The sequence below is a fragment of the Sinocyclocheilus grahami genome, unplaced genomic scaffold (assembly GCF_001515645.1).
Source record: "Sinocyclocheilus grahami isolate Dianchi unplaced genomic scaffold, SAMN03320097.WGS_v1.1 scaffold1002.1, whole genome shotgun sequence".
Taxonomy (NCBI): Eukaryota; Metazoa; Chordata; class Actinopteri; order Cypriniformes; family Cyprinidae; genus Sinocyclocheilus; species Sinocyclocheilus grahami.
Window position 1 is genome coordinate 735,505 of NW_015506181.1, and position 17,251 is coordinate 752,755.

Consider the following 17,251-nt stretch of genomic DNA (forward strand, 5'->3'; position numbering starts at 1 on the left):
TTTCCACGACATTCTAATTTATTGAGATGCACCTGTATAAGTCATTATAATCCGTAATTATGTCCCCCTGGATGCAACAAATGCCTCTTTTATAATGGGTTTTAATGTTTTTGTCTCGTTGCTCCGGCTGGACAGGGCATCACTGTATGGTGAGGGGTGTAACATTTCCGTCACACGCTTGAGGTATTCGGCCAATCACAACACACTGGATAGCTGGCCAATCAGAGCACACCTTGCGTTTCAGACCGATGAGCTTTGTAAAAATCGAAGCGTTTCAGAAAGGCGGGGCATAGAGGAGAAACAATAATGTACAGTATGTGGAAAATAATGTGTTTTTTGAACCTTAAACCGCATAAACACATTTCATTACACCAAATAATGTTCTTTTTAACAGCATCATATGACCCCTTTAATATATAAACAACATATTTTTTCTGAAATAAATACATGTATGTGTGTGTATTTATATATACATAATAAATATACACAGCACACATATATTATGTAAACAAAAACTTTTATTAATCGCGATTAATCGTTTGACAGCACTAGTTCTTATATAGGCTACGTGTTGTAAATTTTTAAGTATTAATCAACATTTGCATTATATATTGCTTAAGAGATTTTTTGTTAATATGCTAAACATTTAAGTAGTTACAAAGTAGTTACACAGTTAAGTGTTTGAAAATAGCTTACACACTAAAAGTTGTACTTTAGGCACACTTAGTGAAACCATTCTTCACACCAAGTCCGCAAAACTTCAAGCACATTATCTGCTTTGCACTCAGTTTGCCATTTAAACGCCACACTTATTTACTGCTTACCCACACCCAATGAGTGAAAACATCTATACATAACTTGTTCATTTAGAAATCATAACTCAATGTTTTGAGGAAGAAATAAATTATTTTTACCCCTTGCATTTCTTTTTACAGTGGAAATATACCCAATGTGTTCATTTAGAAATCAAAACTCACTGTTTTGAGAAACAAATTTTTCACCCTTTCAGCATTTCTGTATATAGTACTGTGTAATTCTATGTAAATACTGAAGATGCATACAAGTTATATTTGTGATTGTTTCAAAGCAGTAGTTATACAAATTCTGCTGTAAAGTGTACAGCTCGTCAGTTCAGTGTTAATTCATTCAGTTCAATGTAAAGTTTATCAATTCTGCATGCACACTGTACATACAGTGTATTTTTGTATGTGTAAGTACCGTATGACAAACTCCTGTGCACTCCACTGCACAATGAACAAGCAAAGTCAAAAGATAGAAGTGTTTTTCATTTGTCATATCCATGTGTAGTTTGGCATGTACCTGTATGTAGTTAATAATTTGATGTTTGTGTGTTTACTATGCAAAAACAAAATTTTAATGAGTAAAATAATTTTAAGTGTTTGCTTTTGCAAGAGATGTGCAATGCTGTGTGCATATTTTGTGTAAGTTTAAAGAAAAGGAGCCATTGTTTCAGAAACTGTGTAAGCATTCAAAAAAATAAGATAATAAAAATTAAATTTATCACAATAAATTATATTTATATTTATACACAATAAATATCAAATTTTTCATTGTGATTTATCACAATAAATCACAATACTTTGAATCATATAGTCTGTCTTAAATATATTTAAATTGATGCTACATAAAATTATCTCAAACTAATACTGTATATTCTCAATTTACATCAATATACTGTATACGAGAGGATATGGTCTTGAATAATGATAATAATAAAAAGTATTTTTTATGACACATAAACAAAAGCAAGAGGATAAGGTCTTTAATAAAAAAACTTTTTGTTCTCAAAACATTGTATAATATTTTTGTTCCTCACTCTGCTAAGAAGAAAATAACTCAAATAACTGTTATTTAATAATAAGCTCATGGTTTTTTAGATAAACATCCACAATTTGAAAATGGAGTGTCTTAATTCCAAATGTTTAATTTTTAGTGAAGAAGAAACACTTTTATAAAATATAAAAGCAAGTAGAAAAAAAAAGAAAAATATAGTGATACACATTACCAACCAACATTCAATTATATTTCAGGGTTTAATTTTTCAAATACGGACCAAATCCATTCTCAGCAATGCTCAGTTTTGTTAGTTTTATCTAAGGGGCAAAATGCTGAAACATGCTTGTCATATTATTTATATTATTATGCAACTTTTAAAATATGCTACATTTGCAGAGGTTTGCAAAAAAACCTTGAATTTACAGCATTGACAAGTTGTTGACGTCAATTTAAAACAAATAATCATAATTTATCCCAATGTCTTCAATAAAACATTAAACACACTAAAATAAAAGCCAAATAAACGGTTTTGCTTGAATTAACTGCAGCATATTTTACAAAATGTAAATGTAAGTTTAGTAACGGATTCCTTGTAATACAATTCTTAAATAAATTCATGTAATACAACATTAAAATGACAATAAATATTGGGTACCATGCAACATGTAAACAAAAAAAAATACAAACTTTTAAATTATAAATCCATGTAAGAATGCTATTAAGTTAATTAAATTGATTGTTTGGCAATTTTAGTTTATGCTGTATAACCATTCCCCTTATGATAACAAACTCATATGAAGACAATTTTTTTTTCATTTTCTTTTGCTTTTTTGACAACTGAGAGTCATGAAAAGTGTGAATAAATTGCAGGGACAGATCTTATAAATCTTGTAAATTGCATTGACATAAAAATTACTTAACTAATTAACCACTGTTACCACTAGCTGAAACCTTCAGTTCATCGCTGTAAATTTCATGCAAATAGTGATGTCCTCAATTGGGCAAAACAATCTACTATACCGCATTTCTAGCTGTTCTGTTTGAGAAAAATCTGAGTGGAGAGTATTTTGGCAAATGCTTTGAATCTTTTGAACGACCATTCTATCTAAAAGGTAATCAAAACAACCTTTAAAAAAACTCCTTATACTGAAACATAAGTCTCTAACATAACTGTAATTCATCACTTCTTTGGTATTAGGTTGTGGTATTATGAGGTCCTCATAGGACACAACCATGATACACTACAGTCATACTTAAGGACCACATTTTAAGTACAACTTAAGTAGAAAAATGTGGGTAAGAAGGTTTGGAACAACATGGGAGTGAGTAAATGATAACAGAATTTTTATTTTTGGTGAACTATCTTAAAATTTAAGAATCAGTGCATTTGTAAAAATGTACAAATGACTAAAAGAGACTCAATCCTGTTTCAAAAACCTAGCAATAAAGAATTGGACTGAATAATGATCACTGATAAAATCTTTACATTGTGAATCCAGTATTCTTTTGTAGAAGGGTGTTACTACAAAATAAGTATAGTGCAGCAGTAGCTATGGATAAGTTATTAGCACTGTGTCAGTGGAGTGTATTTGTGTAGAAAGTGTGGAGATTAGGAATGAGGAAAAGTTCACCCCAAAATCTAAATTCTGTCATTCTTTATTTAACCTCATATTGTTCCAAATGTGGTGACTGTCGCACTATGTCTATACAAGCGCTGTAATGTGATACTACAAAAGCAAACAGAACCTATTATAACTAGTGATGCTGTCTACACTGGACAAAGCACAACACAACAAATATCCAACAGGAAACTGATGCCCTGTTCCATCTTTGGTGTACTCCATGCACTTCTATTACTTCTGCCAACTGGTCAAATGGATCTAAAACGTTCACTTTGATACATCCAGTGTAGAAAATCTGAAGCTGATGCAGTAGTGTGGACATGATGTGAAGCTCGAAATAGAAAATGACTAAATTAAAGTTTTGCCAGGATATAAAAAAAAATCTATTTAGGTTTCACATAAGGAACAAAGTCAAACTGATTTGGAATGACATGGGGGAAAGTAAATTATCACAAAAACTTCTAGGTCAAGTATTCTTTTAAAGAGTTTTTATGCTGTGCCACTGGCAGAATATGAGAATTGAGGGAAGTGGGGTCTTCTATCACTGTCGAAGGACTCCATGTTTTCATCTGGGAAAAAAGTCATACTTAAAACAACACAGATAAAAGCATGACCATTGAAAAATATACAGTTTTTCTTCTAATTTTTTTTCTATTTTATAGAGCAACCTGTAAATCACCACTAGGTGGTGCCTCCGTTATTATCCAAATACCTGTTAAGTGAGAATTTTTAACATGTACTGTAAAACAGGGGCATCACCTTGGCCTGGGGGTGTGATGGTGATGGTCTGCCCTGTAAACTCCACATCAAAATAGCGAGTGTCTGTTTCTGAGGTTACCTGGGGCTTAAAGGGTGGTACAAGCTGTGGAGAAACAGATATTATATATATATATATATATATATATATATATATATATTTAGTGGCCTCTCTTTATTACTAAAAAGCATTTTGTCAATGCCTACATGCTATTGTTATTCACCTTCTTCTCATAAACACCTTGCCACTCAATGCCTGCAAAGAACTTGTGCTGCATGATTTCTTTGGCATCATCTGGACCTCCACCTAACCTGCAGAAAGAAAACCCAAGAACAGATAAACAAACAGTTACATTCCCTTGTTACCTTTAATGCCTCTTCCAAGAACAACTTTCAGGGAAGTGTTAAAACACAGACACAAAACTATACATTCACTAAACTAGATTTTCCCTGTCACACAGTTCTTAGTTCTTGCTTGTAATTTTTTTTCACTTGACTAAGTGATCAAGAGAGCAGCATTTTTATTAGCAAGCTGACGAGTCAACAACTAGTGCCACTACGTTACCACAATGCACCTCTGTCATGGCAATTTCTCAAAACCTAATCTGATTCACACTGTACCCATCAATATTTCGGTTAGTTAATCCATGCTGGTCTCTCAGGCTAAACCAGACTGATTTTACAGGGTTTTTGGCCACTTTTGGCAGGGATATATAATAAACAGTGTGACAGCAAAATAGTCACAGAAGACTATTTGTAAGACTACTAATTTAAATCAATTGTCCCCAAAAGACAGAGTCTTCATAGCTTGTGATACATCTTAATCTAAACATCATCTGCTCACTATTTTTCAATCACGGACTGTTCTACCACATTTGAAATAAACCACTCTTGTCTCTGACTAGCAGTTTTAAATCTGGGCCACTATAGTCAATCCCCATTCCTATGCAATAAATAAATAAATAAATAAAAACTAAACAAGTCATATGAAAAAAAAGTAGTAATGTTCAGTACATTTGGCTATTTTTCGTACAAACACTCCCAAAAGATTAGGTACCAAGTGGCATTGCTTGTGCAGTAAAGACTGCAAAGGTAGCTCAGCTTCCACTAAAATTTTAAGATTTTATTCAAATATGACAAAGATGTAGAAATATGTATATTGTTGGCAATATTTTGCTATGGTGGTATTACTGCCAACAAAAGTAGAAAATGTTCTCTTTATTTGACCATTATATTTTTTAACTTCATTCAAGGACAAGGTTGCATGTAAACTGCTCTGATTAAAAAAATTACAAATCAATTAACAGACTCACAGACCTTCCAAGTGATGTTATGGATCAATTACTTGAGAGAAAATGATCCATCATTCATCATGAATTCTTGAAACAACGCACATGGAGAAGACTACACAACACTAGAAGCGACTTCAAAACAATCAGAGGTCTCTCACCGCTGCTTTGGGTCTTTCTGAAGCAGTCCTGACAGCAAAGATTTTGCCTCAGGTCCAAGTGTACGAGGAAAACGGATCTCATCCATGAGGATCAATTCAAAGAGTTTCTCATGATCCTGGTTGTAGAAGGGCAGCCGGCCGCACATCATCTCGTACATGACTACACCCAACCCCCACCAGTCCACCGCCCGGCCATAATCATTGTCCTCAAGAACCTGAGAAAGAGTAGCAGAGAACCAAAATTAGAGCCAAGGGGTCAAGATTTTGCTGGCTGGCATGGTAGATAACTACAATATCGTGGAAAATTTCTTTTTTTTTTTTTCATTGAAAACCATTTAAAATCTGCTGTGTATTCTGACAAAAAAAAAATTTCATGTAAATTCATGTAAAATCATCAACATCATGTATTTAATTACAGTTTAACCAATGTTCTAACAGTGATTTTTGGAATCAACTTAAAAGCATAAAATGGCTGTTTTATGCCTTTCACATCACAGCTCATGGCTTGTAATGACATAAGTTCTTAACCTCTCCATTAGGTATGTTCAATTTTAAGAGGCACTGTGCAGACCAATAGGTGTATGACATCAAAGTACCACAACCACAAGAGCGATTCAAAAGCATAAGGAGCCATCTGCTCTCTAATCGCTTTCGCTGTACTATTATTATCCATGATTAATCACATGACAGATCAGATGATAGCATGTGGAACTTATAAAAATGGTGGTATATTCCCAAATATACTCCCAAATGCTTGAAAGATAGAAGACAATTTTCATTTGTATATCGATTTTTACAATATACATTTAGTGCCCACATTTACCAATAGGCTATAGCCTATCTATAGATCAGGGGTGTCAAACTCAGTTCCTGGAGGGCCACAGCCCTGCACAGTTTAGATGCAACCCTAATTAAACACACCTGATCCAGCTAATCAAGTCATTAAGGCTTATTTGAAAACTACAAGGTATGTGTGTTGGAGCAGGGTTGGAACTAAACTATGCAGGGCTGTGGCCCTCCAGGAACTGAGTTTGACACCTCTGCTATAGATGATAGTAGCTGGCAATAGATTAGTTTACATATGGAAACGCTATAAACAATCACTTAGCTGAGATTTGCTATACAGCACATATCGCTTTATCTGAGCATGTGTATGTGAATAACACTGGATGTACGTAGTTGCGAGTTGGCGTTATTAATACATTATGTTATGATATGTTAATCTGACAGGTTTGAAAGGTATAAAATCTGTTAGGTTTTGTTAGATTTTTATTTGATGTAGTGACAAACACGTACAGTATGTGGGTAAAGCTGGATATAGTTATAGTAATTGCCAGCTTGAATTATTGGTTCATTATGCGGTGATAAGGAAATATATAACATGCAAAATGTGTGAAATCTAAATGTTGGAGGAATCACAATAGCACTGTAAAGTACAGGTCAAGTTATCCATCACTCTGCTGCATACACCTTAAGTGTAGCCAGGATCCGCTTTAGGGATAGCCAGCACTGAACCAACAGGTCAGTGAATCAGATCCAGATTGCATGCTCTAGAATCTGATTACACCATGATGCAAATTGACACCACTTAAAAGTGCATAGCAACACCCCCCCCCCCCCCCCCCCCCCCAGGGTAAACAGAAAAGAACCAAGATAAATGTATTGCACATATCGTTAAAGTTCAATAATATTATGTAAACATTTTAGAATTAGTCTGATTCAAAGGAGAATCAGAAGGCTGAATCCTAACTGACAGAGGAGGAGTTGGGGATGGAGGAGGGTAATTAGCTATTGAGCAATGCGAAAACGGCTGATAATACTGAGGGACCTTATATATGAATGATTAAATAGGTGTCGTAGTCCCATAGGTTGATGGGGATCAGCTGAGAGTCAGCTGATGCGAGATTGACTAACGTGACCTGCCAGATGTATGAATGAGCTCTTGCATTCAAAATGGTCTTCAAAAGGTCAGATCTGATTAAAACCCAGTAAGCGGAAGACTCACTTTGTCTTCCTGCACTCTCCTGTCAGCAGGAAGACATATAAGAGAGCCATTGGCCACACATTAGTCAGTATCTATCCCTAAAGACGATGGTAGGGAAAGAGAGAACCGAAAGGCACTCTGGGCTGTCTTTCTCAAAATGAAAAGATCCACCTCTGCCACATCCATGGGCCTCAACCTTGAGAGAAGATCTGCTTCCAGAGATAGAAAAAATGTGTTTCTTTGTTCCTACCTGGATTTCCTTCTCTATTCTCTATGTTCATACAGACATTATTACAGAGTATATTTACAAACTACTAGTGTATGGAACTCATTTCACATCTCTTTCATCTAATGTTTTCTTACCTCTGGAGCCAGATACTCTGGTGTACCGCAGAACGTCTTCATTGTTGCTCCCTCTGTAATTCCCTCCTTGCACAGGCCAAAATCAGTGATCTTTATGTGGCCATCTTTATCCAGCATCAAGTTCTCCAACTTCCACAGAATAATTTCATTGTTATGTGATATATTGGTTTGATAATGATATAACAAGTAGCATTACACTAAACACAACATAACTGACAAGTCATTTTACACATTTAAAGTTATTAAACATGATTCATCTTGTATGGCTTTTTTTCCACTAATCTCACCTTTAAGTCTCTATAAACAACGTTTCTCTCAGAATGAAGGTAATCCAGGGCTGAGACAATCTCTGCTCCATAAAACTGTGCTCTCTCTTCCGAAAAAACACGATCTCGCGATAAATGAAAGAAAAGCTGTGATATAAGAACAAATACCCCATAAATATCCCAAATGATAAACAGTAAGAACATCTGGAATTTTGAATCTTCTGGGATAAAATATATTATACGTAGTACACACATTATTTAAATAAAGCATTTGACTGCATGCAAATTAAATAATTACTTCATTAATCTTAATAAACAATCATTACTAAACTTCACCTTTACGAGATCTCACCTCTCCACCATTTGCATACTCCATAACAAAACATAATCGGTCATGAGTCTGGAAAGAATACTTCAGACCCTGAAACACAGGTGACATAAGGTGTTGTAACATTTGCTATTAAAGAAATATTTACATTTATTCTCTAGTTTAATATTGATTATCAGTGGAAATAAATTTGACTCCACAGAAAAAGCTGAATTTTTCTGCTAATTCAGAGATCCTCAGAGAAATCTAATCCCATCCGGATAGCATACCTGGGATTGCGGGATATTATATGCCACAACGCTTCTCCTGATTTATTTTGACCTTTGACTAACTATTTTATTGTCGCATGTTTCAACTGTCCAAGCAGCTTTTTCTTGGTACCCACTGAAGCTAAGCAGGGTTGAGCCTGGTCAGTACCTAGATGGGAGACCTCCTGGGAAAACTAGGTTGCTGTTGGAAGAGGTGTTAGTGAGGCCAGGGGGGGGGTGCTCACCCTATGGTCTACGTGGGTCCTAATGCCCCAGTATAGTGATGGGGACACTATACTGTCAAAAAAAAGCACCGTCTTTCGGATGAGACGTTAAACCGAGGCCCTGACTCTCTGTGGTCATTAAAAATCGCATGGCACTTCTCGTAAAGAGTAGGGGTGTAACCCCGGTGTCCTGGCCAAATTGCCCCCCTGGCCCTTGTCAATCATGGCCTCCTAATAATCCCCAACCACTTGATTGGCTCTATGACTTTTTCTCCTCTCCACCTGTAGCTGGTGTGTGGTGAGCGTACTGGCGCAGTTGTCCTGTGGCTGCCATCGCATCATCCAAGTGGATGCTGCACACTGGTGGTGGTTGAGGAGAGACCCCCCCCCACATGATTGTAAAGCGCTCTGGGTGTACAACAATTCACAATAAAGCGCTATATAAATGCATCATTCATTCATTCATTCATAACGGAAATCATCTGAAATCATCACTTTTTGCCATCTGAAATCAATAATAAATTACTGATCACAAAAAGTGTAAGAATGTAAGAATCTAATCAGCATTAACTAGATAAACTTTTTAAAAAAGACAAATTTTATGTTGCCCTGAATTTAAAATAGTTTGAAGTTTGAAGGTCAGCGTAGATAGAATAATATGAACAAAACAGCTTTGCTAGGTAATAATGATAGTTCTGCTCTTACAAGCTCAGAGACATTTAGAATCTATTGATATGTTTAATAGACAGTGTCTTGGTGCCCTGGATATTGATATTTTTTTATTTATTTGAAATTATTACCAGTACAGATGGTTATTTTGTGGTAATGCAAATGTTTTGAATATTCATGGACACAAATGTTTATGCCAGGCCATAAATTGACAAGAAATATGCATGGATGCCACTCCTTATAGTCCTTATGCCACCCAATAAACAATTTTATAGATCTGCCCCTGCTCAATGAAATTAATATTTAAAAATAAACTTAACCCAAAAACATGTCAAAAAAACTGAACCTGGAATGTTCCATAAATTAGTGTGTGATAAACACTCATTCTAAAATGTCTCTTTACTCTTTACAGTCTCTCTACTTTGATATCATTTTTTTTATTTATTTGAAATTATTACCAGTACAGATGGTTATTTTGTGGTAATGCAAATGTTTTGAATATTCATGGACACAAATGTTTATGCCAGGCCATAAATTGACAAGAAATATGCATGGATGCCACTACTTATAGTCCTTATGCCACCCAATAAACAATTTTATAGATCTGCCCCTGCTCAATGAAATTAATATTTAAAAATAAACTTAACCCAAAATCATGTCAAAAAAACTGAACGGAATGTTCCATAAATTAGTACTAGTGTGTGATAAACACTCATTCTAAAATGTCTCTTTACTCTTTACAGTCTCTCTACTTTGATATCATCAGCTTACTGTTAAAAAAGGGTGTTTGGAGTTCTGGAGGACCCGGTTTTCAGTAAGTGTGTGTGCTACCTCATCCTGTAAATAAAGGAATGAAAAGAATTTGTTAGAACTTCTAATAGGAAGTAACTACAATTTATGCATATAAATAGAACTTGCCAAAATACATTGTACAGGCAAATAGACAAACCAATGATTAAATTTACTGATAAAAAGTAGACAGAAAAAAGCAAAGGACCTACTTTTGCTACTATAACCTCCTTTTTAAGAATTTTCATGGCATAGTATTTTCCGGTGGCTTTCTCCTTCACCAGTATGACCTTTCCAAAAGTGCCTTTCCCCAAGAGTTTGAGGTATTCAAAGTCATGCATTGTCTACACAACAGCATAAAGAAAAGTCTTTGAGAAATACAGTTTTAAAATATCCAATATTATTTTAAAAATCAAATCTAAGGTACAAAAATTTAATTTACACAGAATATTTTGTTTATTTAGCTTTTTCACCCTCTGAGTGAACTGAGGTTCACTTCATTTTACAGTGTATACTTAAGAGTTGTTTAGCAACCTTAAAAAATATTTTAACCTAAATAAAAAAAAAAACACACTTTATCTTTAAATTTCTATAGAAAGAGTAGAGAGAACAAGAAACTCTCTACCACTTTGAGTCGAGGTTTGGACAGGTACATCTCCATGTCCATAGGGTCGGGTGAAGAGTCCATTCTCTCTTCCTCCTGCTTCTGTAGACTATCTGCCACAGCCTGGATGGCCTTTGTCCACTCCTCCCTGCCGAAAACAAGAAAATCATGTAGGGGAACTCTAATTTTACAGCTTTCTTTTGTTCAGTAAGAGTAAAAAAAATGTACTTTAGGGAACTTGAGGAGTGCTATCATGAATTTAAAGGGGTCCTATTATGCTTTTTCACTTTTTCAACTTTAGTTAGTCTGTAATGTTGCTGTTTGAGCATAAAAAAGATCTGCAAAATTACAAAGCTCAAAGTCCACTTCAAAAGGAGATATTTTATTTAACAGAAATCACTTTTCAAAAACTACAATAAACGACTCGTTTGGACTGCAATGCATATTTTCCGGGATTTGTGATATCACAAATATCGACGAATGGGACGAGACCTGGTTGACCTGCACTAGAGAAGGCAACGAGTGTTATCACTATGTCGGAGACACGCTAGCTTTCCCAAGGCAGACGAACTTAGAGTGGTTACAATCATCCGGGTTTATATCGTGCTCAAATTGATTTGATTTTGACGCAATATTTACACTGAAGCTCAAGCAGGCGGTTATGGTAAGGGGCATGACATTTCCTGACCAGGCGCCGAGTGCTGCCAATCACAACACACACTGGCCCAGCTAACCAATCACAACACATTTCGTATTTCAGAAGGCGGGCTTTCATTTGATTCAATAACTATTCCAGCCGTTCATGCCAGACTGGGGAGAGAGGTGTTGTAATAATGTAAAATATGTGAAAAATCATGTATTTTTCAAACAACCTAGTATGAGAGCCTGTTTTAGTACACCCCCAAAACAAAAACAAGACTTTGTAAAAGAGCATAATAGGACCCCGTTAAGCTAAACAGTAGACGCTGTACTGTATACTGTCTGCTTCTGAATACAACATACCAACCTTTCCTCTGGGGTCTCAACATGAAAAGTGCGTTCAATAACAGTAGTCCACTGCAGGCACCGAATAATAAAAGTGTTTGCCTTCGGTCGCTCTGTCTTCATCAACTGACATTCTGAGAGAATAAAAGAGAGAGAAAGAGTGTTTTTTGCTATTTTGGTGTTCTTAGGTGGGGTTAGGAAAGGATGCAAAAGGGGACAGCAAAAAAGCATAGTGTGTGTGTGTGTGTGTGTTCCTCTGCAAACTGATAAAACAAAATGGATACCTACGGGCCACTGAAAAGTTATTGAGTGGAGTTTCCAGCTGGTCAACATCTTGTGGCCGCTCTTTGTACCCAATAAATGTTCCATCACTCTTGAGTAAGAAATATCTTGGTCTCCATGTTTTTATGTATTCTCCTGGAAATAAACAGATCAGTAGAACAAAACATATCCAAACATAACATGGAAACATTCATGTATTAATATTTTAATAAACGTATGTTATGCTAACATGGATCACTAAATACATAAGGCACTATTATGTTATTATTATAAAGACACATTTAAACTGGAGGCATAAGTGGTAATCAAAACACATTTTGTAATATCTAAGATATACTGTATATGATACGATATATGATAAACATACAGTATACACCACTTAATTAAAAAAAATTTTTTTTGATGTTCTCCACGGCTGCATTTATTTGACCAATATACAATGTAATTACATATGTATTATCAGCAGTCATTACGTCAGTATTCAGTGTCACATGATCAATCAAAAATCATTCTAATATGCTGATTTAATGCGCAGTAAACATTTCTTCTTATTATTAATGGTGAAAACTGTTTAATAACTGGTTTAAAATAACGGTATTTATTTTAATAACATTACAAATGTCTTTATTGTCACTTTTGACCAATTACATTTTTTGTTGAATAAAAGCAAAAATCTTACTGATGCTAAACTTTTGAATGATAGTGTATATGATAAATATTTGTAGAGTTTACATCAAGTATAGTTTAGGAAGTTTATACGCGGAGTGATGTGATATTATACTTTAGTATTCTGTACATTTCCTTATAATTATCATGCAGTTTTACAAATAACCAAGAGACTAAATGGAAAATTTCTGCTTTTAAAAATATCACACCGCAAGGCTGTTTAAGAGACAAGGTGATCAAAATTATAAAAACCTGGAAGAGATGCTGACCAGTAACAGCACATTATTTAAAAAAAATCATATAAAAAAAGGTGACATTATATGATCTAAGCAATCCTCTGCGATGAAAAACAACTGAACCAGCTCATCTCTGTGTGTATACATAATCAACAAGTTAGTGTGAAAATTGTTCTTTTACAATTAAGCACAGACACAGTTTTCACTCAAGGACTTTCGTCTTTTTAAGGACATCAGCTAAGTTTATAGACAGATGAGCAGAAGAGCACTTCTTGTTAGTAAAGGGGATTATAAACAGGTGAGCATCTTTAAAAACGAACAAATCCAATTATACTAATAATCGAAATTAAATTTTGATGAAAAATGAAATATGCTAAACATTAACAGATGAACAAAAAATACATGCCCCCAGGGCCACACATAGGGAAAAAAATAACTCCCTAAATCCCTTGTGGGCAAAACAAGCCTGCCGCCACGCTAAGCAGCATAAATCCAGGCAAAGGCAGAGCTGCTTTTCATCTGGGCCTAGAGTGCCATTACGGGTGGTGTCTGTCTGCATAGCTGAACTGGAATGACCTTGCCTACAGAAGTACACAGCCCTACACTGTCCGTCAGTCCTTGCCTCATGGACCCTGGCAAAATGAGGATAGCAAACACCCCGAGTGCTTGATATACAGCCCTTATGCTGTTTTCTGCTCTCCACACCCTCAGGCTTTTTCCCTGCACACTGTTGCATCTGCCTCTTTGGCCCAATGACTCTGATGCTCTGTGGTTTGCAAGGACAGACATGCGCTCACAATTTCCATGCTTTGAGGAGTGCAACACAGTAATATCCTCTCAGTGACACGTACAGTAGGAAAATTTACTTAAGAAGAATGTGATATGATTACATGTTGGCCAATGTTGAAAATACTGAATAAATAAGAAAAGAAGGAAAATATAAAACTACATTAAACACTAAAATAAACTGCTAAAAAAAGAAAAAGAATGGCAGCTTTTGTAAAAGCTATAGACACATGCAGCCTTTTGAATTGTCACTGACGTAGTGTTTACACTGGTGCTGAGCGAGGCGGAGCAGAGTATTTTCAGTTAACTCCAATGGAAGTTGAGCTTCACACTTGCAAGGTGAATTGTGGAATTGACACCGGATTGTAGAAAGCGCTGAGAGCAGTCAAAATGCTCAGGAGAGCAAAATGTCAGGCAGCCACAAACAGTTGTGAAGTTCACGTAGTGACGTTTGTCTTGAATGTTTATAAATATGCAGATTGTGCTGTTTCTGTTGGACTTAGTGCATCAATTATAATGCAGTTTGGACTCTTAATTGTGAGTAGACAGGCTAGGTTTTTAGTATTTTTTAAGAGACTGAGTTCATAACCACCTCTTATCTGGATAACTAACATGATCTAATGGTAATAAATTATGTAAACAAAAATTGAATTTTTTGCTTGTTTCTCACAAGTATCGCATCTTCAAAGAATTTTTACCTCTCTTATGTAACCATCCCTCCTTCACAATGACAACATCACTCATTGTGGCTGGAGAGAAAACCCTCTTGTCCCTTTGACTTGCACCAGGACCAGAAAGTGGGAACTGTTGGATGTCTCCAGCTTAGACATTCAGCAGGACAGGTGGTCTGTAGGAAACAGAAGAAAAGAAAGTTTCTGACTTAATTATATTTATTTATAAAGCTTACTTATATATTTTTTAGCTTTATCCCACTGTTTTAAGCACAAAGCATGCTTGCACTTTTCATAAGTTTGACTCTTACTGACTATATTGACATTGTATCTGGCAAAAAAAAGAAAAAAGAAAAGAATGAAAAACACTGCAGAATAAAACAAACAAATGCCAAGTTCTGTCATGAAACTCTAGTCTAGATGGTGCAGGCTGAAGGATTCTTAACGTAAAGTGATGATATTCACAGCATTAAATGACTTTGCACAAGATGATTGGTCCATGTTGCATACGCAGCCAATAAGCTTACTGCTTTACATTTAAATAGCTGATTAGCATTCACTTCAGCATTTTGCAGCGCCCTTTCAGAGTTTCTCTAAAATCCTCCACCTTCCCCAGCTCCACCTGTATAGATCTGCTATGGGTTATTATATATGCTAGCCTATTTGTGCAGCAGCAGTAGAGCTGCACGATTAATCATTAAAAGATTGCAATCTTGATTCAAACAGCCATGCAATCCCATTTTTAAATGACAATGATTTGCCCGTGTCTATTAAACCTTTGAAAAAGTCTTACCGGAACAATCAAATCTGCGTTCATGCAGCCGCTGACACAGAGAGCAGATAGTTACCATGTTTGGGTAAGAAACAGATACGCAAACAGTCTTTTCAACTACACAGTATTATTTCTGTCTTACAATCATTCATATTATCACAGAAATACTGGGATGAAAGTTTATAGTTCAGGGCCCGTATTCACAAAACATTTTATCTTACCACTAAGAGTTCTCCTAAATAGCTGTAAAAGTTTTTAGCAAATAGTTTTCTCTTAAAACCTATTCACAAAGCTGCTGAGACAAACTTTTACTAAGGAATAGACAGAAGTCTTAAACTAAGAGTAAGGGCGGGGTTGACCTCGTTGCTATGGATGATGTCAGTATGCTTACTAACTATGCACACAGTGATTGGCTGATAGTCTCTGTCAGAGATTTATTCATAGAAATATTTTAGAGTAAAGATAAAGGTTTAAAAATAAAAATGTTGTCACATTGAGATAAAGATTTTAAAATGCAGGCTAAGTTTCACTAATTAAACAAGTATGTGTTCTGCTAATTGTCAGCCTCTTACATGTATGCTTCTCATAATTAGTGAATATGCATATAAACAGCTAATAAACAGAGTAGAATAATTATGGCAGATAGTAAGACATGCAAACGTAAAAGAAAACCTAACTGGACACAAGCATAGCTGTTACTTCTTGCCCAACTGGTTAATGAAAACAAGGACATGATCAAAGGAAAATTTGGAGTTGGGATAACCTTCAAAACCGAAGGTGATAAATTATCATCAAATATTTCTAAAAATGTTTATGTTCCGAGGATGCACACAGTGATTGGCTGATAGTCTCTGTCAGAGATTTATTCATAGAAATATATTAGAGTAAAGATAAAGGTTTAAAAATAAAAATGTTGTCACATTCAAATAAAGATTTTAAAATGCAGGCTAAGTTTCACTAATTAAACAAGTATGTGTTCCGCTAATTGTCAGCCTCTTACATGTATGCTTCTCATAATTAGTGAATATGCATATAAACAGCTAATAAACAGAGTAGAATAATTATGGCAGATAGTAAGACATGCAAACGTAAAAGAAAACCTAACTGGACACAAGCATAGCTGTTACTTCTTGCCCAACTGGTTAATGAAAACAAGGACATGATCAAAGGAAAATTTGGAGTTGGGATAACCTTCAAAACCGAAGGTGATAAATTATCATCAAATATTTCTAAAAATGTTTATGTTCCGAGGCAGATTGCCGGCAAGTTTGTGGTTTGTGGTTTGGTCTTAGTGACTTAGGAGTCCTCTTCACTACTCCTAACGTTTCACAGATTTAGGAGCTAGTTTTAGAGCTAAAATGCTTCGTGGAATACTTTTAGATCAAAAATGTAGGAGTCCTAAGTTTAGGACTGACGCCCATTGTTTTTAAGATTTTCTCCTAAATCGGCGAGTTACGAGCTACTTTTAGCCTTAAGATGTTTTGTGAATACGGGCCCATATATAAACATTGATTTCTATTGTAGCGATCAAAATAGAGCAAATCCTCTTTTGAAAGTAACTGGCACTTCAAATAACATTTGTGTCGACTGCATCATTTAGTGAGTCATTGAATCGTTCGTTCAAATTACTTTTTCATCATTTTAATATAAAAAATTGCCGTATTAAATATTTTAAATACACACACACACACACACACATATATATATATATATATATATATATATATATATATATATATATATATATAATCATA

General features: G+C 35.2%; 1 protein-coding gene across 2 annotated transcripts in view; it reads right to left on the reverse strand.

Annotated features, from left to right (window-relative positions):
• Positions 1–3,188: 3,188 nt before the first annotated feature.
• LOC107565462 (RAC-alpha serine/threonine-protein kinase) overlaps positions 3,189–17,251 on the reverse strand; it is a 15,562-nt gene continuing 1,499 nt past the window's right edge. For both annotated transcript variants that reach the window (XM_016250705.1, XM_016250706.1), the window contains exons 2-14: positions 14,753–14,901; positions 12,373–12,501; positions 12,107–12,218; positions 11,122–11,248; positions 10,709–10,840; positions 10,479–10,544; positions 8,591–8,659; positions 8,260–8,385; positions 7,973–8,101; positions 5,626–5,840; positions 4,400–4,487; positions 4,179–4,281; positions 3,189–3,988 (exon numbers count right to left, since the gene is read on the reverse strand). In XM_016250705.1, coding sequence (XP_016106191.1) covers positions 3,909–3,988; positions 4,179–4,281; positions 4,400–4,487; positions 5,626–5,840; positions 7,973–8,101; positions 8,260–8,385; positions 8,591–8,659; positions 10,479–10,544; positions 10,709–10,840; positions 11,122–11,248; positions 12,107–12,218; positions 12,373–12,501; positions 14,753–14,798 — 1,422 coding nt within the window. In that variant the 5' untranslated portion in view covers positions 14,799–14,901 and the 3' untranslated portion in view covers positions 3,189–3,908. The remainder of the gene's footprint in view (positions 3,989–4,178; positions 4,282–4,399; positions 4,488–5,625; positions 5,841–7,972; positions 8,102–8,259; positions 8,386–8,590; positions 8,660–10,478; positions 10,545–10,708; positions 10,841–11,121; positions 11,249–12,106; positions 12,219–12,372; positions 12,502–14,752; positions 14,902–17,251) is intronic.